Source organism: Lottia gigantea (assembly GCF_000327385.1).
Source record: "Lottia gigantea unplaced genomic scaffold LOTGIsca_148, whole genome shotgun sequence".
In the NCBI taxonomy this organism is placed as follows: Eukaryota; Metazoa; Mollusca; class Gastropoda; family Lottiidae; genus Lottia; species Lottia gigantea.
Window position 1 is genome coordinate 332,060 of NW_008707761.1, and position 26,954 is coordinate 359,013.

General features: G+C 35.0%; 3 protein-coding genes and 1 pseudogene across 4 annotated transcripts; 2 read left to right on the plus strand and 2 right to left on the minus strand.

The window, feature by feature from the left end:
• Positions 1 to 2,367: 2,367 nt before the first annotated feature.
• Positions 2,368 to 6,188, plus strand: LOTGIDRAFT_225709 (hypothetical protein; the record flags this gene model as incomplete). The annotated part of the gene is made up of 2 exons (XM_009050267.1): positions 2,368 to 2,389; positions 4,696 to 6,188. Exon 2 carries the CDS (start codon positions 4,719 to 4,721, stop codon positions 6,186 to 6,188), a length of 1,470 nt encoding a protein of 489 aa, XP_009048515.1. The 5' UTR covers positions 2,368 to 2,389; positions 4,696 to 4,718.
• Positions 6,189 to 7,032: 844 nt separating this feature from the next.
• Positions 7,033 to 12,546, minus strand: LOTGIDRAFT_205198 (hypothetical protein). Its single transcript, XM_009050268.1, has 9 exons — positions 12,448 to 12,546; positions 11,869 to 12,022; positions 11,343 to 11,521; positions 10,856 to 11,079; positions 10,478 to 10,548; positions 10,042 to 10,185; positions 9,637 to 9,859; positions 9,304 to 9,458; positions 7,033 to 7,546 (listed from the first exon to the last, which is right to left on the minus strand). The coding sequence occupies exons 2-9, from the start codon at positions 12,018 to 12,020 to the stop codon at positions 7,315 to 7,317; spliced, it is 1,380 nt and encodes a 459-aa protein (XP_009048516.1). The 5' UTR covers positions 12,021 to 12,022; positions 12,448 to 12,546; the 3' UTR covers positions 7,033 to 7,314.
• Positions 12,547 to 13,911: 1,365 nt separating this feature from the next.
• On the plus strand, positions 13,912 to 17,971 carry LOTGIDRAFT_173085 (annotated as a pseudogene). The gene is made up of 6 exons: positions 13,912 to 14,080; positions 14,363 to 14,433; positions 15,044 to 15,165; positions 15,848 to 15,971; positions 16,340 to 16,444; positions 16,991 to 17,971. Coding segments are annotated over exons 1-6 (750 nt in total).
• A 104-nt stretch (positions 17,972 to 18,075) lies between these two features.
• On the minus strand, positions 18,076 to 21,711 carry LOTGIDRAFT_173086 (hypothetical protein; the record flags this gene model as incomplete). The annotated part of the gene is made up of 4 exons (XM_009050269.1): positions 18,076 to 18,372; positions 18,676 to 18,807; positions 19,466 to 19,626; positions 21,525 to 21,711. 4 exons carry the CDS (start codon positions 21,709 to 21,711, stop codon positions 18,076 to 18,078), a joined length of 777 nt encoding a protein of 258 aa, XP_009048517.1.
• Positions 21,712 to 26,954: the final 5,243 nt, after the last annotated feature.

Sequence of the window (26,954 nt, forward strand, 5' to 3'; positions counted from 1 at the left end):
ATTACACATGATGAAAACTATAAGACACATTCAGACATTTTCTCTCAAGGAGTATATTATTTTTCAGAAAGGGAATACAGCTCTTCATTTTGCTTCTCCAAAAGGTCATCTAGATGTGGTCAAGTTACTACTTGATAATTCAGCTGATGTTAACACCCAGGATGAGGTATGTTTTCACTGGAACCCTGATGTTACTTGTTCCATTTCCCATTTCTTGATAACGACGAAGAATTATGGGATATGGAAACCGAAAGAGTCTGTTATAAATTTCTACTTTGGGTCTAACTATGCCACAATTCATCATGTTATAAGAAACGGGTTCTACATGACACGCTTTGATTGGCTAGGAGCAGGACATAATTATAGATATTACAAAAACATTGTTAGAGAGAGAAGCTAATATAAATGATGTAACTAAGGTAAAGATGTAGCTCTGTATAGTTTAGGTCTAACAAAGAAAGAGTGTGTACTCAGGTAGATATGACAGTAAACTTGAGCTCTGTACATTAAAGAACCCTCAACTGTTGTAAGATTTTGAAAATGATTATTCTAATGCCTTTTACCTCGTTACTTATATGAAAGTTGTTATACTTCATCAATTTTTGAGAAACAAAACCAAGTGGTATATTATTTTTCAGTATGGGTATACAGCTCTTAATTTGGCTCATCCTGATGTGGAAATTTTTTTACGTGCTTCGCCTATCGGCTGACCTTAACACCCAATGTCAGTTATGTTTTCATTGGAACTCCTGATGGTAATTGTCGACTCGGCATCCCTCTATTTGTCAACACGGCATCCCTCTGTTTGTCAACTCGGCATCCCTCTGTTTGTCAACTCGGCATCCCTCTATTTGTCAACTCGACATCCCTCTATTTGTCAACTCGGCATCCCTCTATTTGTCAACTCGGCATCCCTCTATTTGTCAACTCGGCATCCCTCTGTTTGTCAACTCGGCATCCCTCTATTTGTCAACTCGGCATCCCTCTATTTGTCAACTCGGCATCTCTCTATTTGTCAACTCGGCATCCCTCTATTTGTCAACTCGGCATCCCTCTATTTGTCAACTCGGCATCTCTCTATTTGTCAACTCGACCGCCCTCTATTTGTCAACTAGGCATCCCTATATTTTTCTGTAAATTTTATTTGTATCAAGGACACTGATAGCATCAATTTGCACCATTCCAATTTTATATCAGACGCCTGTGGTTCCTGCAATTTAATAATTTGCACCATTCAATTAAATCTATTCGTTTAATGACGTCAATAAACGGGAAGTCCTTAATATGTAGCCTTGTTGTATGTTGTAAAAAGNTTGCCTGGACTGGAGACAAAAGATGTCATCGCTAATGCTATTACCTCCTGGGGTCGTAATGGAACAAAAGGGTATAGTAGCATTTACTATACTCTAGAATTATCTGGACAGGTCTATTGTTACCAATACGTACTTACTATAAGATTAACATCTTGGGTATTGTTAATTGAGTACTTGGTAACAATAGAAAATAGACTATTGTCTCCAGATGTCGGCCCCAATTTGGAGGGAGATTCAAATTATTTTCTTTGTTCAGAGCGACACCTATCGGAGGATATATATAGGGCGAAAACATATTTTGGGGAACTCTCGATTTGGCAAGGAAGGAGGAAGGACATAGGATTCATTCGTTAGCAAGGGTTAGGATCACGTCGTGCTAAGAGGAAGAAGATCTCGGGTGGATTCTTCAGATTTAGTGTAGACCTCTTGTTAGTTTGAATATAGTGTAAATAAAACGTTGTTAATATCTTAGCTGTTATCTCATTTGGAAGTCCGTATCCAGTTTCTTACAAACAACTATACAGTTTGTAAGAATAATCTACTTTGCGGTTTACAAGTAGAACCCGACAACAGCTCCGTTGCACTTATGTGATAATTCAAATTTTGCAGGGGTGGTCATAAAAGTGGAATTAGTGGAATAACAGACGTCTATGACGTCTGCCAATGCCGCTGTCCTGGCAAAATTACCCTCATTGTACACCACATGGCGTTGCCCATTTCCATTAGCCCACATAGAATAGTGCAGAATAGTAGGACGTAAAACTCATTTTATTTGGTGATAGAAAGTAAATTTACTTGTGGTCAGTAGGCTCTAAAGTTATTTGTTCAGTCCCTTGCATAGAAATTTTTTATTAGCATGATCAAAAATATCAATGGATACCTCCAATTGTTTTATCTTTTATATTCAAATAAAATAAAACCATTATTAGAATACTCTATGGTTGGCCTATAATATAATCAAGTTTATTGTTGGTACGAAAATGGTCATATTTGGTACGAAACGACCCGTTCAATCATGCTCGTAATGGACTTTAATAAATTTAAAATTCTAATCATAAAAACGTTGTGAGTTGAATGTAAGGTTTATTTCATGCATAATCTCAACAAATATATTGAAGTCGTTATAATGAAAGAGGTCAAGACTGATTCTGAGTCTGTTGGGCTGTGAATGTGTCTCCTGCGAATGAGAAAAAGAAAGGAGCAATTTCGTAAGAAAATATCAAGCAAAAAAAATAAGATAAAAATTCCATTGCAGTATTTCAGTGGGCTTATTGTCTGAGCAAAGTAATAAGTTTTTGAATTTTTCCCATTATTTTTATGAGAATTGGAATAGCAACCTCCAAATTGTACTGTTACTCTTAGAATGTCTTTGCGTTGATAAAAAATATAAACATAAGCACACATTATGTCTTCAAAATTTGTTTTTACAGAGGACAATTTACAGCCAAATTTTGTGACTTTTTGGGGTTGAAATTTCTAGGAGAGAAATGTGTTTCTTTTCAATGTAAACTTACAAAATATTATATTTTTATCAAAGCAAAGATATTCTAAAACTAACAGTACTATTTTGAGGCTGATATTCCAATTCGCTTGAAAAATATCGAAAAAATTCAAAAACTTTTCAACTTGCATAGACAATAATGTTTCACAATACACGCTTGTACTTCTACTGTCCCACCACATAGTTTTCAGTTTCTATCAATTCATCAGCATAATTTAGCTCAGCGATCTTTTGTTTTCATGCGATTTAGTTTTTTAAACTAGCCTAAGAAAGAAATCAATCGGGAACAGAAAATGATGTTGGATTATGCAGAATGTCGGAATTCTCAGTTGTCGAATATCACAGAGTACACTGTATTTTATATAGATTGAAATATCTCTATAAATGATAGTCTACAGTTGTCAGATATCACAGAGTACACTGTATTTTATATAGATTGAAATATCTCTATAAATGATAGTCTACAGTTGTCAGATATCACAGAGTACACTGTATTTTATATAGATTGAAATATCTCTAAAAATGATAGTGTACAGTTGTCAGATATCACAGAGTACACTGTATTTGATATAGATTGAAATATCTCTATAAATGATAGTCTACAGTTGTCAAATATGACAGAGTACACTGTATTTGATATAGATTGAAATATCTCTATAAATGATAGTCTACAGTTGTCAGATATCACAGAGTACACTGTATTCTATATAGATTGAAATATCTCTATAAATGATAGTCTACAGTTGTCAGATATCACAGAGTACACTGTATTTGATATAGATTGAAATATCTCTATAAATGATAGTCTACAGTTGTCAGATATCACAGAGTACACTGTATTCTATATAGATTGAAATATCTCTATAAATGATAGTCTACAGTTGTCAGATATCACAGAGTACACTGTATTCTATATAGATTGAAATATCTCTAAAAATGATAGTCTACAGTTATCAGATATCACAGAGTACACTGTATTTGATATAGATTGAAATATCTCTATAAATGATAGTCTACAGTTGTCAAATATGACAGAGTACACTGTATTTGATATAGATTGAAATATCTCTATAAATGATAGTCTACAGTTGTCAGATATCACAGAGTACACTGTATTTTATATAGATTGAAATATCTCTAAAAATGATAGTCTACAGTTGTCAGATATCACAGAGTACACTGTATTTTATATAGATTGAAATATCTCTATATATGATAGTCTACAGTTGTCAGATATCACAGAGTACACTGTATTTGATATAGATTGAAATATCTCTATAAATGATAGTCTACAGTTGTCAAATATGACAGAGTACACTGTATTTTATATAGATTGAAATATCTCTATAAATGATAGTCTACAGTTGTCAGATGTCACAGAGTACACTGTATTTTATATAGATTGAAATATCTCTATAAATGATAGTCTACAGTTGTCAGATATCACAGAGTACACTGTATTTGATATAGATTGAAATATGTCTATAAATGATAGTCTACAGTTGTCAGATATCACAGAGTACACTGTATTTTATATAGATTGAAATATCTCTATAAATGATAGTCTACAGTTGTCAGATATCACAGAGTACACTGTATTTTATATAGATTGAAATATCTCTATAAATGATAGTCTATTTTGAATATGAATCCTAGTGTATAATAATGTTTATAGTATAAAAGTATAGTAGGTAAAATATTCAGTACTTAGATAAGATTAAACAATACATGCTCTATAAATAAACTATACTACTTAAATATACACAATAATTTCTATTGGCCAAGTAGCCAGTTTGGAAATCTGATGATGAGTTGTAATTTAACCTATATAAAGTTCTAAACGTTTTAATTACAGGTGTCTTTAAATTCTTGTTGTTTCAGGTAAAAATAGAACAGTTAACATAATGAATTCACAACAAAGCAGACAACAGAATAAAACAATCAATAACATCTACCATAATCAAACACTGCCTTTTATAACAGTTCCAAAACAACCAGTAAAACTTCCAGTCGTAAAACTTCAATGTGATGTCTGTAGTAAATATTTTACTAAACCAAGTTCACTCAAAATTCATAAAAGGAAACATACTGGAGAGAAACCTTTTAAATGTGATGTTTGTAGTAGATCATTTATTCAGAGTAGTCATTTACAGAATCACTTGATGTCTCATTCTAGAGAGAAACCATTCAAATGTGATGTCTGTGGTAAGTCTTATAAACGATCAGGTGCTATGAAGGATCATAGAAAAACTCATGTGACCAATGGAGAGAAGCGATTTCCTTGTGGTGTTTGTGGTAAATTACTCTCAGCTGCTTCTAGACTACAGAGTCACATGTTAATTCATACTGGAGAGAAAGCTTATAGTTGTGATGTCTGTCGTAGATCTTTTACTTGGGCCAGTGATATCAAAGTTCATATGATGATCCACACTGGAGAGAAACCTTATATTTGTGATGTTTGTGGTAAATCTTTTGCCAGGACTAGTGATTTAAAGAAACATATTACTACTCATACTGGGAAAGGGAAGGCAGTTCATAATTGTGATGTTTGTAGTGAATCTTTTACAAATCTTATTAGATTAAAAGAACATTCAAAATATCATTCAGATAAAAACTTCTACCAATGTGAATTATGTCTTAAACTTTTCTCATGGACGAGTGAACTTAGTAAACACATGAGAACACATACTGGACAGAAACCATATAAATGTGATGTTTGTAGAAAGACTTTTGCACAATCTGGTAACTTTAATAGACATATACAAATACATACTGGAGAAAAACCTTTTATATGTGATGTTTGTAGTAGACAATTTTCTCAGTTAAGAAATTTAAAGAGACATTTGAACATTCATCATAGTTTTTTAAAGACTATTAAGGATGATGTTTGTGAAAAATCTTTTAACTTAACTTCTCTGATACATCTTCATACTGTTACCCATTCTAAACAGAGAGTTTATGGTTGTGGTGTCTGTGGTAAATCTTTTACTCATTCCAAACTTCTTAAAGATCATATAGATTTACATACAACAATTGATAAAGCCTTTACATGTGATGTTTGTAGTAAATCATTTAAGAATTTACAAGTTTTAAAGAAACATATAAAGACTCACAATCCTACCAATATATTTCAATGTAGTATATGTGAGAAGGTCTGTTACTGTGTCAGTGAACTGGATAAACACATGAGAACTCATACTGGAGAGAAACCTTTTAAATGTGATGTTTGTAGTAAATATTTCTCACAAAGTAGTAATCTAAATAAACATATGAGGTTACATAGTGGAGAGAAACCCTTTAATTGTGGTGTTTGTAGTAAATCATTCTCTGAATCCAGTCATCTAAAAATCCATATGCAGATACATGTTACTTGACAGCCAGACTCCATCTTAGTGAATTGAAGCATTTGGTCGACCAGGATTGTTGATTAGGCTGTATTTACCAGTCATGTCTGACTAGAGTTTTAGACTGTTGATTTGGCTGTATTTACCAGTCATGTCTGACTAGAGCTCTAGACTGTTGATTTAACTGTATTTACCAGTCATGTCTGACTAGAGCTCTAGACTGTTGATTTGACTGTGTTTACCAGTCATGTCTGACTAGAGCTCTAGACTGTTGATTTGACTGTATTTACCAGTCATGTCTGACTAGAGCTCTAGACTGTTGATTTGGCTGTATTTACCAGTCATGTCTGACTAGAGCTCTAGACTGTTGATTTGACTGTATTTACCAGTCATGTCTGACTAGAGCTCTAGACTGTTGATTTGGCTGTATTTACCAGTCAAGGTTGACTAGAGCTCTAGACTGTTGATTTGGCTGTATTTACCAGTCATGTTTTACTAGAGCTCTAGACTGTTGATTTGGCTGTATTTACCAGTCTTGTTTGACTAGAGCTCTAGACTGCTGATTTGGCTGTATTTACCAGTCATGTTTGACTAGAGCTTTAGACTGTTGATTTGGCTGTATTTACCAGTCTTGTTTGACTAGAGCTCTTGACTGCTGATTTGGCTGTATTTACCAGTCATGTTTGACTAGAGCTCTAGACTGCTGATTTGGCTGTATTTACCAGTCTTGTTTGACTAGAGCTTTAGACTGTTGATTTGGCTGTATTTACCAGTCATGTTTGACTAGAGCTCTAGACTGTTGATTTGGCTGTATTTTCCTATCTGAATGAAGCTGTGGGTGTTATATCTTATTGGAGCATTGTAATAAACTAGCTTATATAAGTATATATATAGATTTATTTGTTGAAAAGATTTCATATCATTATTAAGAAATACAAGCATCATTTTTTATACAAATAAAAACCGAACTATAATGTCATATATATTCCAACCAAAATTTCTTTAAACAAAAAGAGACGAAAGGAAATTTTGATTTGACGAAAATTGTAATTACCAGCTACTACTAGAGCGATCTGAATCCAGCTTTACAGATAGATGTCGAGTTGTATGAAAATAAAATATTAAATAAATAGTAATAATAAAAGTTGTAAATTATTTAACAAGTTGGCATCTGGAAGATTGGACCAACTTTAGGATCCATGGGGAAACCTTTCCTCATTCCCATACACAGCTGAGAATCTAATTTCAGGGAATTCTCCTTCACCCCAATATCATTTTCTAAAACAGCTTTAGTTTTCATCAACCTAGCTAAACTTAATTCAGATTCTCTGAGACTCTTCTTTAAAATAGCGATAGATTCTCTGATATCATTAACTTCATGTTTTAATCTGAAACAGATAATACAGTTTGGTATGAGAGACAGATAGAGAGATAGCAGTTTGGTATGGGAGAAAGATAGAGAGAGAGACGGCGGTTTGGTATGAGAGACAGATAGAGAGAGAGATAGCGGTTTGATATGAGAGACAGATAAAGAGATAGTGGTTTGGTATGAGAGACAGATAGAGAGAGAGATAGCGGTTTGGTATGAGAGACAGATAGAGAGAGAGATAGTGGTTTTGTATGAGAGACAGAGAGATAGTGGTTTGGTATGAGAGACAGATAGAGAGATAGTGGTTTGGTATGAGAGACAGATAGAGAGAGAGATAGCGGTTTGGTATGAGAGACAGATAGAGAAAGAGAGATAGCGGTTTGGTATGAGAGACAGATAGAGAAAGAGAGATAGCGGTTTGGTATGAGAGACAGATAGAGAGAGAGATAACGGTTTGGTATGAGAGACAGATAGAGAGATAACGGTTTGGTATGAGAGACAGATAGAGAGAGAGATAGTGGTTTGGTATGAGAGACAGATAGAGAGAGGGATAGCAGTTTGGTATGAGAGACAGATAAAGAGATAGTGGTTTGGTATGAGAGACAGATAAAGAAGAGACAGCGGTTTGGTATGAGAGACAGATAAAGAGAGGGATAGCGGTTTGATATGAGAGACAGATAAAGAGAGAGACAGATAAAGAGAGAGATAGTGGTTTGGTATGAGAGACAGATAGAGAGAGGGATAGCAGTTTGGTATGAGAGACAGAGAGAGAGATAGCGGTTTGATATGAGAGACAGATAAAGAGAGAGACAGATAAAGAGAGAGACAGATAAAGAGAGAGATAGCGGTTTGGTATGAGAGACAGATAAAGAGAGAGACAGATAAAGAGAGATACAGATAAAGAGAGAGACAGATAAAAAGATAGATAGCGGTTTGATATGAGAGACAGATAGAGAGAGAGACAGATAAAGAGAGAGACAGATAAAGAGAGAGATAGCGGTTTGATATGAGAGACAGATAAAGAGAGAGACAGATAAAGAGAGAGATAGTGGTTTGGTATGAGAGACAGAGAGAGAGATAGCGGTTTGATATGAGAGACAGATAAAGAGAGAGACAGATAAAGAGAGAGATAGTGGTTTGGTATGAGAGACAGAGAGAGAGATAGCGGTTTGATATGAGAGACAGATAAAGAGAGAGACAGATAAAGAGAGAGATAGTGGTTTGGTATGAGAGACAGATAAAGCGAGAGATAGTGGTTTGGTATGAGAGACAGAGAGAGAGATGGCGGTTTGATATGAGAGACAGATAAAGAGAGAGACAGATAAAGAGAGAGACAGATAAAGAGAGAGACAGATAAAGAGAGAGATAGCGGTTTGGTATGAGAGACAGATAGAGAGAGATAGCGGTTTGGTATGAGAGACAGGTAGAGAGAGCGATAACGGTTTGATATGAGAGACAGGTAGAGAGAGCGATAACGGTTTGATATGAGAGACAGATAAAGAGAGAGACTTATAAACCAAGATACCGTGTAATTGTGAATATAATACGCACCATTTCTTACACTAATAGTCTTTCTTACTATCGAGGAAACCTTACTGTTCTCTTACGGTTTACACAGTGCTCCTCTTATCATTCATACAGGTTTCTAAAGTATCTGGTCCATTGTAAATCATATAAATAGATCCAGATATTTCATGCTAAAGATTTTATGCTTTGTTCTCCTGTCAATTTTCTCTCACTGCTCACTGCAAGGTATATCAAGAATCGTCAACTTACGTTTTCATGACAGGATCGTGGCAGACTTCAACATGGATTCTTCTTGTCCTTTCATCAAGTCGAGTTTGAGCCACTTTCATTGGATTTTCTTTATCTTGAATGGCTTTTCTTAACAGATGGATGTTTCTTTCCATGTCGAAGATTTCTTGCATCGTCTGAAATATTTAAAGATATGAATTAGATTGGTTGGTAGTTGACATCAAACTAAACACCAATTGAATGTTTTATGTACTTTTTTGTATCATATTTGTGGTAGTAATATTTGTGCGTCATGAATTGTCCTAAACTCAATTAACGGAAGTTCTTCCAAATCTGGGGTTTCTGTTAACTTACTCTTTGTAGATGAGCTTGAAGTTTATTTCTAGCGTCTGAAGTATCATGGATTCTCATATTAAAATTATTATTAACAGCGTTAAAGATACTCCACATTTCATTGGCACAGGATCTCATACAGCTGTCAATTTCACCTCGGAGTTTTTCTGAAGCTGCTCGTTCTTTCTGAGATCTGATGACATTCTCGTGAGTATATCTCGCCCACGATTCAGGGATGGTGATTCTGAAAAATAAAGCAAAGACTGATTCCAGCTGGCTGCGGTCAATGGGGGAGGGGGATCAGGGACTACAAGCGGTCCCCAGAAGCCAACGGCTAGTAAACTCTATACTATTAGTATCCGATTGTACAAGTCTTATGAATGTAGAATCTGGTATTTGAAAACTAAGAAACTTAAGTTCACTTACGTATTATCAACGTTTTCAATACTGGGGAAATATCCGATACCAGCTGAAGAATTTCTTAATTGTTGCATTCTGTCATCAAGATGTTGAGCGTGGTGTTTATCTTTACAGTCGACTTCTAGAGCATGTTGGGCTGCTCGGTTTACTCTGGAAACAGAACGAACATTTAACGGTTTATTTTTACAGTGTGTATACTGATGAAGTACAATGAAAACAGAACGAACATTTAACGGTTTATTTTAACAGTGTGTATACTGATGAAGTACAATGAAAACAGAACGAACATTTAACGGTTTATTTTTACAGTGTGTATACTGATGAAGTACTATGAAAACAGAAGGAACATTTAACGGTTTATTATAACAGTGTGTATACTGATGAAGTACAATGAAAACAGAAGGAATATTTATTATAAGCTCATTTAATGCTGTATACTTACTTGAGTTGAGCCATGGCTTTATCTAAAACACGTTTCATCTTTCCTTGACAATGTTTAATCAACTGTACCTCCTGTTAGGTAAAATACAGAACAGAAACTTTTAAAACTCATTGTAAGATATTGTTACTCGCGGATACCAGTTATATTCGCCAATGAAACTCATTTTAGAAACGAAGGTTGTATGCTTGCCTGAAAGTTCCGATAGAGTTATCAAACACAGTTTCCATCGCAAAGCAGATACGAATTTGTGGAACCGTTTCTAAGAAAGACGGCCACTCTTCCTAATGCCTGTGCCAGTGGTTCCGAGAGTCGATCTGGTGTCGGATTTCACCCCCTGATGTCACGACCGATGTGTTTGAATGATAAATATTGAATTACCTTAATAAGAGATTTCTCCACATCATCATTAACCAAATCAATACCTCGTCGTTTTTCACGATGCATCAAACATTCTTCAGCTACATGTAATGGGTTGGCAGTATCACCTAATGCTTTCTCTAAAACTCGACGATATTCTTTTAGATTTTCTATTTCAGTCGCCATTTGGTTGATTTCAGTGTTTAATTCACTCTTCCAGAAGGCGATATCAGTCACTCGTTCACCTGAAAATGGCAAAATGATATCAGTATAGCTTCGTTCCTCATTGGAACTTGCGGCACACATTCCCAGGGCAGACAGACACTCTCCCTGGTGCCTGTGCCAGTGCTTCAGGTTCGGTGTCGGCTTTCACTTCCTGATAACAATCCATAAATCTTAATAATAAATGGAGATTTCTACAAGGAGTCAAGATGAATTTAAAATATCTTGACGAAGTAGCTAGTCTAGCCGTCGTAAACTCCAAACGACAGATCTATGAATAACCTACCTAATCGTTTGGTGACTTCATTCTGCCTGTTTCTAGTTCTAGAATCAGTCTCCTGAATGGCTCTCCAGGCGTCAGCTCTCAATCGTTCTCCATACGATCTTTCTTTAGACGAGAGATTAAAGTGAGAATTGTTAGACTGGCCCCAATCACCAACTGAATATCTGTTATACACAGATTTACTGAAATAAAAAGAAGATTGGGGTTAAAATTTGATTAAGAATACGTTGGCTCCCATTTGATGTTTAAAAAGTTAAAACCAACAAGAGCGGTAGTTTGTGATAACACAGTATATTAAGCGAAAACAGCCTCCATATTCAAGAGTTGTAGAAGCGTCTTGCGATATAATGCAATATAAGAGTGAACTTACAGGGACAGTGGGGGGGGGGGGGGGTGATTTTAGTCTTGAATGTATTCAAATAGTCTTCAGAAGTATTGTGATCCTATTACAAGGCTCAATTGTAGAAATGATAAATCGTTAATTAATTAATCTGATTAATTAATGAAACTGTAATCCAATCTTACTTACTTGGCAGGATTGTAATAAGCTTTAGCATGGCCCATGTCCAGAGATCTTCCAAGATGGCGACTTGAAGTCTTGTCGCTGACGTAAGGAAGAACCTTGGACATCATAGGACTCATTGGAGTTCTTGGTGTTCGAGCGATGTCGGAGAATGCCATTTCTAAAAATAGACAAGAGTGGAAACATTTAAAGAGATCATTGAGAAAGAGAGACCGTAATGGAAGTGACGGATGTCGCGAAATTCAATCATGCTTATTCTTTTCGAAACACTCGATGGTAGTCTTCTTCTCGTTTGAGGAGTTCACTACTATATTATGTTGATTTTATTATTCTTCGGACGAGATTTTAGGTTACTGGAACTGTATTGCTTGTACAGATTCCGTATCCAATCAGATATCTCAGCTCTTTCGAAGTATGCAGGAAAATGCTATATAAATAAAAATGAAATGAAATGAATGGAGTTTTACGTCCTACTTTTCTGCACCTAATATGTAAATGAAGACGGTATATGAATGAAAGGTGACGTCAGTGGTTATTGGTTTCAGAGTAGTAGGATAATTTGAAAGAGTAAATTTTTAGACTTACTAGTATAGAACTGAAGTAATTCCTTCTGATACAAAACAAGTTAAAAACTGTCAAATTTTCTCTCTTCTAGTTGGTTAGTTGACTGAATGAAGACCAAATCCTCAACTGATTTTTACAACTTATTTTTCTTATTTATACTCTCTAGTCTGAGATTTCATTCCCTTAGTTTCCAAAACCTTGACTACCTAGTTCCTCTCAATCATAAAGACGCTGGAGGTTTAAATCTAATAATTTGGAACGGAAAATTACAACGGTGGTCATATTTTAACCCATAGCGTCCTGTATATCAAAAAGGTATATGTATCATATTTATCATAATCAAATCTATAATCCATATAAATAATCCAGTTATATTAACTCGGGGATAATTACATAACGGTGTGTATCTTGTATTGGATTAATTATGATTTCCAGACAATTGACGTCAATTGGTTCATTAAAGTAGCCCCCCCCCCCCTCTCACACCTTCCTCTATGCTCTCACCCTTCCATTCAAACAAGAAATGTCCCATCGTGCCTCTGTCATTGTTTGTTCAACCAAAGGCATAGCAACTATTCTATACCTTTTGGAATCGCTTAGCCAGGGATGCAGTCGAAGTACAGTCAAGCTTGTATAATGCAAGTAGTCAGGGGAATTCTTAAAATTGTCCGCTTACCGAACTTGGTTGCTTAGTGAAGGGTCAGCCTGTACAGTCATATTTTAAAGCATACTTGGTATTCTAATTTCAGACAAAGTTAATAAGTTATCCATACATTGAATCATGTTATTATCATTATAAGAATGTGTTACATTGGTCTCAACTTAACATACAGAGCGATCTCTCTGGCGATCAGATCCAATTAAAACAATAGAGCAACTGGTGACAGGATGTAAGTGCTCCATCTTCACATTGTCAAGATATTGTGAATTCAGTAGCCAGCTCCCTTGTAGAAGTTTGTGTAAGTTTGTAAATGCGGCGATTTGATTAGTTCGTACACCAGCGAATATAGCCAATCAGAGCTAATATAATAAGTTATAATGTTTACACTCCGTCTATCGAGAGCTATGATTGGTTGTATTCGCTGGTGTACAATCAAATCAAATCGCTGCGTTTCAAATACTTCAAAATAAACACATTATATCGGTAAGGTGATAGTTCATAAACCATCATATGCGATAACAAAATATTTATTATTTTCACTGTTAAAGTAGCTTAGTGCTCAAATGATTTGGCCTAAAACGCTATGTGAAAGCAACCTTGTAACTATCGCAGCTAACTCCTATCGCAGACTTAACATGGCCTCTCTAAAATTGTTTTTCGCTTAGGCCCAAAGATTATAAAACGTGTTGACATATTGAGTTATCCTTAGCCCAATGCTTCTGTACGTTGAATGTGAAAACTCAACGAGCTTCCAAGAAAAGCTCAACAAAAATTGCAACGTCATTTTTGTATGGTTTGACGTCAAGGCGATAATCTAACGTCAGAAATTTTTCAATGGCGGCGTAGGTTCCTTCAGAAGATTTTTTCAGTTTTTTGACCGAATTTTCGCGATGTATCGTGCGTATCAACCGATCACTCCGGCCAACAATCTTTACCTTAAACATAATTGGGATAAAAATGTGTACAGATATCACAGAAGAAAAGTCCAGGCAGGTTAGTTTGTGGACGTTTCATTTCATTTTTCCAAATGAAAAAGAGGTTTAGATCTACGTTACGTACTACTTTTCTGCAACCGTATGCATAAGCTTATACGACATATCACTGAGTTAAATTGATATCTTGAAAACTAGGCCCTGATAGGGTTATGCAGAAAGGAAAATTTGACAGGATTCAGTTGATTTCCAATTTTCGTGACATCGATTGTTTAGGCTAGTTGAACACGAGTTGAACACAAACGAAAATACCAAAAGTAATTTCTATCTCTCTATGTTTCAGCCAAAGCCGTGATCGACAACCACCCACCAAAAACTTATATGCATCTTCACATCAAACCTAAAAAATTACAAGTGAGAAAATTTGATTTTATTTCTATAATAGTGGCATATCATAAGCGTATGTGGTCAGTCAACCCAGCTGTAAATGGGTACAGATAATCCAATGAAGATCAATGCCAAGAGGTTTGACCAAGGACCAGCTGGAAGAAAAGATCTTCGTTAATCTTAGTTGTTATCCTTGTAAATAGGAATTAATTCTTTCTCGGTTAGATCAGATCAGACAAACCTTTAGTGGATAATTGTTAATTTTCTTCTCTGCCATCATAGAGCCTAATGATGTAAACAGAGATATTTGGTAAACTTTGCCGTCCAAATACAGCATACATTTATACTGCTCATTTGTTTATATTTTATTTCTGACAAGGTGGTAACCCATTCTGAACTATTGTGATTTCTGTTGTACAGTCTGCCTCGTGTATCTAAGGGCCACTGCAAGAGGCTTGATGCTTGCTGCAATACCAATAGGCTCCGTAAGTCTCGTCTGACGTCAATTTCCGTTTTACGGCGATGTACCTGAAGTGACTTTTCTCGAGAAATCCCATGTTTCACGTGATAACACTTATGGAGCCTATTAAACACGACTATTTCCTAGTATTAACATAACTTGCTTCGTGTTTTCTAGATGGAGGGGGAAAGATTAGCGATAGTAGAAAAAGATAACCGTATATTACTAGAGAAGATGGCGTATATTATGAGAACTGGTGGTCGAGTTGATAATGTTAAGAAAGATTATTGCAAAAAAAGGTAAGATAAATCTTTTGGTTTGGTTACAGATTATAAAAAGCATTATGTTCGTTTATATAACAACGTAGACCGAAACACCTGTCTCTATTCCAGTCACTGATGGATATTTTGGTGCAGAGTCAAACGAAAAATACCCTGTTAAAATAGCTTGAATAGAGGCAGATGTTTCGGACTAATAGCAACGGTGTAATACGTATATCACATGTAACATAGTCACTGTAGGAAGTATTCGTATATTGATGATTATTCTGTTTATAGGTGGAGACACTACGTCTCAATCATGTTCATTTAGCAACGGTGTACGACATTTATCACATATAATTTACGTAACGTGTACGTCTTAGACATTGAGAATACCATGTTGCGAAAGCAACGGTTAGATGTGATAAACGTCGTACACCATCAATAATAACTTTATTGGGATATAAATTAAGTCAGGTCTGTTTACAATTTAGCCCTTTAACAAACAACAAACAAATAATGTAAAATGCTAATGGAACATGTAAAAGTTTCGGCTTGTTTCTGAAACCATGGTTATCTATGTAAATTTATTGTTAATCATTAATAAATATTGTTTCAAAAAATAATCTTGTAAAAAAGGGCCTTATGATCCCTCAAAATAGGACACAATTTCACAAAAAGGGTTAATGTCTGAATCTGGGTTTTTCTTTTCTACTTTCAGTTTAAACAAAACTAAACGCTATCGTGAGTTACTAAGAATAACCTACGAGAATCTAGCTATATTAAAACGTATCAACGCCAGGGAACCACATTATGATCATAACAGATGGGCTGTCGAATGGCAGGTACGTGCAGTCCATTTTTTGAAAGTTTTTGAGTTTTTGGGCAACAGATACATTTTAGAATGGTTTTGTCTTGATAGACTCGTTAATAGTTCAGCGTGGTATCGACAACAAAAGTGTTTCCAAATTTGGTTTTTATGTTGGCGAAACTTCTGAAAACTACCTAAAATGAATCGGAGCAGCTCACATAACAAGCATATCACCTTCGAGTAACGGGTAGGGTTAGATTTGTCAGGCTATGGTACTAGTAATAAACATTTCTTGAAGACCTTCGATCATCCAAACTAATGAAAAGTTCTCTTTGTGAACCATTAGAATCACTAAGAAATCCTCTGTTATTTTATCTGTAAATAATATAATTTTTATTTCAGTATAATCGAATATATTACCGAAATATTTCTAAATATCCTGGTAAACTCAATCATTCATTCCGACCAGAGATAGGGTTTACTATGGACAGCAATCTCAAATGTAAGGTAGGTAATGGAATTTGGTAATCGGTAATTTTGTAATTTGTCCTTTAGCAATTAGGTACTTTGCATCTTGGTACTTTGGTACTTTGGTACTTGGGTACTTGGGTACTTGGGACTTTGCTACTTGGCAGCTTGTTACTTGTTACCTTGGGACTCTGGTACTTGTTCCCTTCGTAATTTAGAACTTTGGTACTGGATCCTTTAGTATTTTGGTACCATGGTACGGTACTTTGGTACCTGGGTACTTTGGCAGCTTGGTACTTTGGTTATTTGGGGTACTTTGGTACTTTGGTTATTTGGGGTACTTTGGTACTTGGTATTTTGGTAATTTGTACTTTGGTATTTGGTACCTTGGTTCATTGGTGATCAAGAGCTGTCTGCCATCTAGAAAAGGGATTATCGCTACTTTAATTGATCTTTTCATTGAAACAAAAGAAAGATTTTACGTTCTCTAAACACGAGCGAAAATAAGTTCTATTCGCGATAACACCTTATAAATCATTTTAATACACTATCACGTCTATTACGTGAAAATATGATTTTTTTTAGATGTTGTCCGAAACCTCACACAGTTCGTATCTTGAGTCGCAACTACCAAAAGAAGCAAAGAAACTCACAGATAGATCTCCAGAGCGAAGTCCGAAAAAGTCTGAAAAAGCGCCTTAGAAAACTGAGAAACCTCCGAAAGAAGAGAGTCAACCCGTCAAAGAGGAGATAACTTCTGATGATAAAAATGAAAATAGCGATGAGAAACCGGAAGAAGAGAAACTTTGAACGGCAATAAAACTTTTATTGAAAATTTTATAAATCAATGAAGAAGGTTTTCATAAATAATAAAAACTGAATTAAAAAAAATTCGTACAATCAAGACAATTCCGCTAATCAAAATCTCGTCTAAAGTATGGTAAAATCGAGAGTAAAAGTAGTATAGTAGTGGTCTCCTCTAAAGAGAAGTACCATCAGGAATTTCAAAAAAAGTAAGCATGGTCTGCTTCGAGCGCGACACCCGCCACTACTATATAGGTCAACTTGAGATACAACCTGTTTCACAAAAACTTAATTTAGAATGATTCTAGTATTCTAGTAATCCGATTGGCCAAAAGCTAAAATCAATTTTAATACCAGCTTTTAAAGCCAATCAGATTAGTTAATTTCTTAAAATCTTGTCTGTTATTTAGTAAAAAGTTTGTGAAACAGGCCCCAGATGACTAGATTAGATAATTAACTAACTATTAACCATGTGTAGATATTACCTGTTTTAAACTTATACTTTGGAAAATGCCAAGTCTTATCTAAGAGTGTTTTTTTCACATTAAAGGGAAAGGTTCGCAATTTTCGATGGTTGACTGACCCCCACTCATCTAATTGAGCCAATGTTTTTGGAAAAGTCCCTTGGTTGTGACAGAGTCATTGTAATTTCAGAAATAACATTTTTCTCTCTCAAATACATAAAGTTCTGTAGCTGGTCTCTCTAGTGTGACTGGGTATTATCACTTTTGAGTGAAACTTCATGCTCCATGTCAATTTGCCATTTCTTTTGCAAAATCCACCTAGATAATATTCTCTATTTGGTATATTTATTAACGTAGATTTACAAACTGTATAATAAATAAGTATATTTATGGTTTATGCTGCTATTCCAGAGAATCGGTACACTGAGACTTCATTTCAATATTCAGTCGATGTTCACGCGCTCTTTCCCGCAATTCTCCTATACTACTCTTACGCCTGGTGCTTGGTTGAATCGACGGTTCGTTGGATTCCTCTCGGCCGCAGGGTCGGGGATATAAATTAAAGGGGTAAAATAGGGGGTGGAGATTTATGTAAGGCGAATATAAGGCTAAGGAAGGAGCGAGAACTCTTGGAGGTGATACATCATGAGACGAACTCTGTAATTCTGTTTCACAGAATCTTCCTCTTTTAACCGGACTCTGAAAGAAAAGAGAGAATAGTACTTCAGGTAGTTCCTCGGTGAAAGGAGTTGAAAACCTAGACTGACTTCGAAAGGATTGGTCGGGGCATCAGATTTATTCATACCTTGAGGAGAGTTCGAACCTACAGCACCTAATCACCTAGCAGACAATTTCGTTACTGATCATCATATATTACTGTCAAGTACTCATTGTAGGGCGTGACCCGGAAGTGAATGGGGTGGGTTCGTTAATGTTAATATAAGAACTAATTGCTATCGATAATGTTAAAGATTCCGAAAATAACATCTCACAAATACTCACTTCAGAAGGATGTACCTTGACCACTGTTTTCGGCGCAGGGACGAAATTCAAAGCTTGTATTTCATGAAGTCCTCCAAAATTACCAAGACGTTCATATTTCCGCCATTTTGCTCTTCGGTTTTGAAACCAGATCTATAAAAGAGAAAGAGTATCTGTAACCTACGTTACTCACAAAACCAAAACAGCAACTAATAATTAGTACAGAAAACAGGCAACTAAAGATGGGTTCCTTTATTTGTGAAAATGAAAATGCTAATACTTATATGAATAGAAAGTAGAGATGTTCTAATGACTTGGAAAAATACCAGTTAGTCTCACATGTCCATAATTAATTCATAATTAGCTAAATTAGAAGAGAATTACCAGCAGAATTCCAATGAGTGACCGATCAAGAAAGGTCAAAAAGTCTTTTTTTTTTGTTTATCCAGAATGAACATACATGGATATTTATGATTGGTTAAAACTCTTAATTATACATAATGAACATAATGATATGATTAAGAATACATGATAATTCATAAGGAACACCAATTAATCAAATTGTTTGCTTAAATTTGACACTAAAAAATAAGGAAACCCATCTTTATAGGAAGAAACAACCATTTTATTACAACTGTCTATCAGCTGGTCCTTGGATTACATTATGTCACAGTGGCACCAGGTGTTAACAATTTGAGCGTAGTTATAGTACTTAATCATTACACTTGAAGATTTACATTATTAAATTATTACAAACTACATCCAATAAACACTGATCAATTATACAATTCAAAAAGTAGTTCGGTTTTACCTGGACTCTTTCTTCACTCAATCCTGTTTTAATACTTAATTCATCTCGCGTATTAACATCCGGGTAGTGAGTGATAAGAAATACGTTCTCCAGGTCGTGAAGCTGTTCTGTTGTAAAAGTAGTTCGGAATCTTCGTTGTTTTTTCGGTGAACAGTCATCTCCTAGAAGGAATGATACAAAATATTATCAATTAGTCATCCCAGCGTCTTAACGATGTAAGCTTTTCACTCAAAGCTAATTTCATGTAAGTCATGTAACAATGTTCAATGCCCTTATAAACATATCGTATTCAACCATCGAACAGCAGTTTCATGTGGACAGAAACATTTCGCTAGTACATTTCGTCAGTACAAACATTTCGTCAGTACAAACATTTCGCTAGTACAAACATTTCGCTAGTACAAACATTTCGCTAGTACATTTCGTCAGTACAAACATTTCGTCAGTACAAACATTTCGTCAGTACAAACATTTCGCTAAGTAGACAAACATTTCGCTAGTACATTTCGTTAGTACAAACAATTCGCTAGTACATTTCGTTAGTACAAACATTTCACTGAAAAAGTATTTTGAACTTGAAGCAATTGAAAGTGTCTCTGTATAAGATTTATTATATTGACTAATATCATTATATAGTTCTTTATTAATATAATAATATTTTACTTCAAAGTTAAAACCTTCAACTTTATCAGACATTTAACCTCGTAAATTATTTTTTAAACTGACTTTAATCGAACTGACGACCTTTTGTTGTTTCTATGATTGAAGATTCGAGGGTTTGAAACTTAAAGGGATTGTAAAGAGGTTTTCTAAATTCTTTATGTGTATTGGGGACACTGAGAGCATCAATTTACACCATTCTAATTTTCAATCAGACGTCTGTGGTTCAAATTAATGCTATCAGTGTCCAGATACACATAAAATTTTTAGAAAACTTCTTTACAATCTATTTAAGCCGGAGACGAAACAAGGATGTGGTAAATTTGCCGATTAGATTAGGACTGTTCACTAACCTAAAACTTTGACATAAACTTCATCTGATTAGGCCTTTATAATCACTGGTTCCATACAACGTTTCAACGTGTTTCTATTGTCGTATATGATATAAAGTATCAGGTGTTATAGAAGATACTCTCTTATAGAAGCACCGACCAAGGTCACATACTTCTTTTACATCAATTTGAGTAATAAAGATTAAATTGAAGTGATAAACTATATGTATCAGATTACGTGAAGAGTTGACATGAGTTTGCCCAGATGGTAAATTAATTTCACCAAATTGCTCTTGTCACCTTCACAACAGTACGTCATTTCCGGTGGGGAATACAGCAGACGAGATAAGGTATATTTTAAGTCACCTGAATCAACATATTATCTCATTATATCTCCATATTCAATAATACGTTAGAGAGATTGTAAAGAGGTTTCAACAAAATAAAAAATTCTATTAGGGACACTGATAGCATCAATTTACACCATTCTAATTTTCAACCAGACGTCAGTGTTTCATGCGATTCCACTAAAACTAGGTGTTTGATGAAAGGCCGTGGGCCGTTACAATTCCTTTAATAACAACTTGATATAGAACTAGACATGCTCAAAGCTTTACCCAGGTCTCGAGAAGGGGAGGGGCTTAAATAAATGTCAATCCGGACTTACATTGTCAGGCTGCAGATTGGAGTATCTCTGAATGTGGGATTTCAATTTACAAAATAGATTTATACAACTTGGACCTTACGTAAGAGTTGGATATATGAAATTCTAATGAAAAATACCCAATGCCATTCCCAAATATGTACAACTGATTTTTTAATCCAAACGAAAATGATGCTCTTACAATCTACTTTATATTTCATTTAGCGTTATTTCTATTGCTGTTGTAACGTTGAAGATCCTCGACAGTTGGAAATAGATAGAAAAAAGTAATGCTTAAAAAAACCTCGTAGAATACTGCATGGCGTTAGTCCAATTAGATACAGAAGAGTAGGATTAAAAACTCCATTCATTTCATTTCTATTGCTGCTAAAAATTAATTTTTTGTTATTTGATTAAAATTTACCTGTCTCTGATATCTGGTTGTCAGGTTTACTAGCACTGTCAGAATGGTTTAATTTACTGTGGTCAGAGTCTGTAATAAATTCAGGTTGATCTCGGGGTTCAGACGCACCAGAGCCTAATATACTGTCTATAGAATGGGTAACTCGACCCTCACAATGTGACCCGGATTTCGGAACACTTAAATCCATTTTTCACAAGTTTCTTTTCAATTCGGTTATATCTCAAATTCATAAAAATATTTTGAATAATTATTCGTTAAAAATTCTCTTAATTCTTAAAAAGACATTTTCCGATATCGATGAAGAAAAAACCAAAACTTTGTCCACATTTATCTCTTAATGATGATTCCCATTAGATGTGTTTAAAGTTATTTTGTCTCCAGTCAATGATAATAATCTTTGTAAGATAAATCATAATAATATTCATCACTGATTTTTCTGCTCTCAAAATCTGGATTTCGTAATGAATTTTGACACAAATTAAAAAATATATATATTAAATATATCTATTCTTTAAAGCACACTTTTCCCGAAATTTGTCACTTTTCTGTCCACACTTTTCTGTTGTTTCCAATTCAGTTTGTTTGTGATAGATTATCTTAAATCTTGTATTTGTTCTGAATTATTTTCCACCGTTGTCACGATAAACAATTCCCATCACAATAACTCCAAATATTCAGTCCCTTTCAATAAAGCATGTTTTAAAACATTCAACTTAACAAAATATAATTTTTTAAATAATTTTCTCAGTTTTTTAAGATGGTCACATTTTCCTCAAGAGAACAGATCAAAATAAAACTTCCAGAGTTTTAATCTTTTATGAGAAACTGAACGACATTCTAAACACACCTGGGCAAAATAACAAGACTTTTGATTTCGTTCCTAATTTCTCATTAATAAGTGAAATTGAAAGACAAAAGAAAGATATTAAATTATAATTGATAAGAATTGAATAATCGGTATCTGATTGGCTGTCAGCTGTGAGTTATTGATGATATATACCACCTGTTAACCAATCAAATCACGGTATTATTGATAAAGCACGGAGTATATTGGTTTTTATCGAGATATTAATATCTAGCTTATTACTTACTCTTCAAATATTCTCATAATCGAAATCTCACGATTGCCTCTCGTAAAATTTCAATAAATTGTCATTAACTATAGTAGTATACAGGGGTTTATAGTCTATACTTGGTCGCCGTTAGAAGCCTGTCTCTGTCTCAAAAATACTAGGACGTAAAACTCCATTCTTCATTAAGGCAATATGATATAGACTATTTTAACAGTGGTATTACTATATCACTCTACAATTGATGTATTGAGCACTATTTTAACAGTGATATTTCTATATCGCTCTATAATTGATATATTGAGCACTATTTTAACAGTAGTATTTCTATATCGCTCTACATTTGATGTATTGAACACTATTTTAACAGTGGTATTTCTATATCACTCTACAATTGATGTATTGAACACTATTTTAACAGTGGTTTTACTATATCACTCTACAATTGATGTATTGAGCACTATTTTAACAGTGGTATTTCTATATCACTCTACAATTGATGTATTGAACACTATTTTAACAGTGGTATTTCTATATCACTCTACAATTGATGTATCGTTGAAATTAATAAATATTCTAGAAGTATCATTATATTCCTGATGACGATGTGAGAACCAAATCAAAACGTTGAAAGTAATAAAGTTTCTAGAAGTATCTGTCCCTAATAATTGTCTTATTTATGTATAAGTTGAGTTTCTAATATTCCATAGAAGGATTCGTAGTAATAATAACTGGTGTAGATATGAAATTATCATCGAACCTGCAATTAATCTAATTAACTTTCTGGTTTGATCCTGATCTAATTAGCTTTGATTAATTAATTAACAAATTATCCCGTCTAATCAAAGACAGGTGATTTTCTCTTTTCTTTCAACTCGCACCTGGGGTCATGAGTCCATGCCTACATCCCTCAGGCATGTGAAACGTCAATTTTGAAGGGAAAATTAGGCTCTCTTAATGCTCCAAATTAATCTCAGGCCGTCTTCTGGGGATCTATGCCAAATTTACAATTCGAATCACAATACCTTAAGAAAAAGTTATAAAAATTTGAAACTAAAAAACAATGGGAATAGGATCAGCAGACGGATATTAGGATTGGAAGCCAATAAAAGACGAGTTGAATTAAACCATTAAACAGGTGTGATATAAAGGGTTAATATTATCAGAGAGGGTTAATATTATCAGTATTAAGCGTGATTAAGAGTCTGTTAGTTATATCTTTATTAATATGTGATATGAGCTTCAAGTACTCTTTGTAGTCTATACTTCTTAATATACCTTGTTAAAACTTAGTATCCCCGACCCCCACGTCGCTAGCCCTATCCTTACCGGGTAGGATTTAAGTTCCCTGGATGCAGACAGCTGAAATTGGGACCTTACCAACTGCAAAACAAACAATTGGGAGACCGTACTCGTCAAGAGTTCGAGAGAGGTTTGTGCAATTTTGCCTTTGCCTTGAATAGAAACGCCTTAAGGAATGACACGATTTGATTAATAAAGTGTAAGAGTTCAATTTGACTCATCTTCCCAGTATCAAGCTATTACGAACTCCGTCTTATACCTTGACATTATTAGTCACAATCAAATCTCTGCATTCCATGGTACAAAAAGATGACTATTGCAGTCGAGGTATAAGACGAAGTTTGTAATAGCTTGACATTGTTAAGACGAAGTTTGTAATAGCTTGACATTGTGAAGATGAAGTTTGTAATAGCTTGACATTGTTAAGACGAATTTGTAATAACTTGACATTGTGAAGATGGATACGACACGATGAAGCAGAAAGCGTTAGCACTCCCCATTCCACTGTTCACCATAATATACAGTAAATGCAATTTTAAGCAAGCAATGACAGCAAGTGTAAAACCCATCTTTGATATTCTAATTTATTTAGCCTATTATCTCTAGATATACCATAAACATCAGTTTAATATAACTCTTTACACCCTTAATTATCTCCACTTACATCTCCTCGAACTCCTTCTATTGATGATCTATAGATAGGGTAGGGAGTATAGTAGGGGTCATTATTTCTCTCGTATTTAATCATATTGTTTAATATCAGAGATTAGAGAGAAGTATTGATGTTTACATAGTTCTAAAGTTGTTAACTTCTTTCAGTGAGATATTCATATAGCCTGGCACGGGAACGGAGAGATATTCATATAGCCTTGCACGGGAACGGAGAGATATTCATATAGCCTGACACGAGAACGGAGAGATATTCATATAGCCTTGCACGAGAACGGAGAGATATTCATATAGCCTGGCACGAGAACGGAGAGATATTCATATAGCCTGGCACGGGAACGGAGAGATATTCATATAGCCTGTCACGGGAACGGAGAGATATTCATATAGCCTGACACGGGAACGGAGAGATATTCATATAGCCTGGCACGGGAACGGAGAGATATTCATATAGCCTGGCACGGGAATGGAGAGGGATTCAAAGGGACCTTCCGCTTTTTTTGTAGGTCGAAAAATGTTCAATTCGAGATAAAATGTTGAAAATCTACTGTTCTTATTAAATATTGATTTGAATATGTCTGTCAAATGTGAATAATTATCAGAATAGCTTCAACGATGTACTTGGCATTTAAATTTTACGAATCCGTCTCATCCGCAAATACAGCCAATCATAGTCCTGGTTTATACACGTAGCCATATTGTTTACATTCTTTCTTCCAAAAGTTTCACTCGCGTACAATAAAAACTAAACATTGCATTTACTAACTTTCGTGTTACAGTGCCTATTTATGTCAAGGTATGCGATGCGATGGATTTTGTAACGTATCGTAGTCCTGTATCTTGATAAGTATCGTATTGTAGCCCTTGTATCGAGATAAATATCATATCGTTTCTCTGCGTCGTGATACGTGGCAATTCGGATCCCCTGTATCGTGATACGTATCGTATTGTAGGCCCTATGTCGTGTCGCAATTCGGATCCCCTGTATCGTGATACGTATCGTATTGTAGGCCCTATGTCGTGTCGCAATTCGGAGCCCGTGTATAGTGATACGTATCGTATTGTAGGCCCTATGTCGTGTCGCAATTCGGAGCCCGTGTATAGTGATACATATCATATCGTAACCGTGTATCGTGATTCGTATAAAATCGTAGTACCTGTATCGTCATACGTATCATATCGTAGCCCTGTATCGTGATACCTACCATATCGTACCCCTGTATCGTGATGCGTACCATATCGTACCCCTCTATCGTGATACGTATCATATCGTATCTCTGTATCGTGATACGTACCATATCGTACCCCTGTATCGTGATACGTACCATATCGTACCCCTCTATCGTGATACGTATCATATCGTATCTCTGTATCGTGATACGTACCATATCGTTGCCCTGTATCGTGATACGTACCATATCGTGGCATGGTTTGCAATTGCAAAAACTAAATGGCAGTTTGTCTACATTCTATAAATCTCAGATTGATCTGAAGATTTCAATTTTATCTCCACATTTTATATATCTGAATTATAATTGGATGTACAGTGCTTCCACAATATAAAACATAAACTTTTGACAGTCAACAAAATTCTTAGTCTCTTTAACTCCAACCCATAGACAGTCACTTTGAAATTCTAGCTTACCACGTGTCTCCTCTCTTGTATATAAACCTAATAAAATTAACTTCCTACTCACAACTCTATCAAGAAGACAATATGACTTTCATTTCTATTTTGATGCTGGTAATTATTTTACCGTGTGTTGTTTCTCTACAAATTCTCAGCCCTAGATTTCCTTCACCCATTAGAAAGGCTGTTGATGGAGAAAAAAAAGGTAAAATTTTTCATTAATAATCTAGAAATTATATGATATAGTCTAAGGCGCATCTTTAGGATGGAGACATTTTGTGCATGGCCTAGTTTGTTTGGAACTATTCTCTTTTAGGGAGTAAACGTTGCAACTGTGTACTAATGACAAAGTTACGAAAGTACAGGGACAGGACTTAAAGTTCTTAAATGTAAATTAGCGAGACCATTTCCAGATTCCAAATCTAAGTACTAGTACTAATAGAGGATAGTCTGAGACTATGGAGATATCAGAGACTTTTCTGACTCATTTTAAACTACGTTTTATGCTAAACAAGAGGTTAACGAGTACAACATCTTGACAATGAACATCGTCTTATACCTTGACTACTATAGCCACCTATCTTGAAGATCGTAATAGTTTGACATTGTGCAGACGAGGGTACAGTGACCCACTATGATTGATGATGACAGTTTATAGTAAAAAAAAAACAGCCACAGAAAGTTGTTTGAATATAACAAATCTAAATGTCAGTTTTATGTCTATTTCAGATTGTTTTACGACTGCTGCATTTCGCACGA

Bases quoted from the DNA above. Each gene is read 5' to 3' on its own strand.
- LOTGIDRAFT_205198 (XM_009050268.1), bottom strand. From the start codon at position 12,020: ATGGCATTCTCCGACATCGCTCGAACACCAAGAACTCCAATGAGTCCT. The intron at 10,549-10,855 runs GTAATTCAATAT...TTTACCTAACAG, and splicing joins TGGAGAAATCTCTTATTAAG to GAGGTACAGTTGATTAAACA. The intron at 7,547-9,303 runs GTAAGTTGACGA...TATCTGTTTCAG, and splicing joins CACGATCCTGTCATGAAAAC to ATTAAAACATGAAGTTAATG.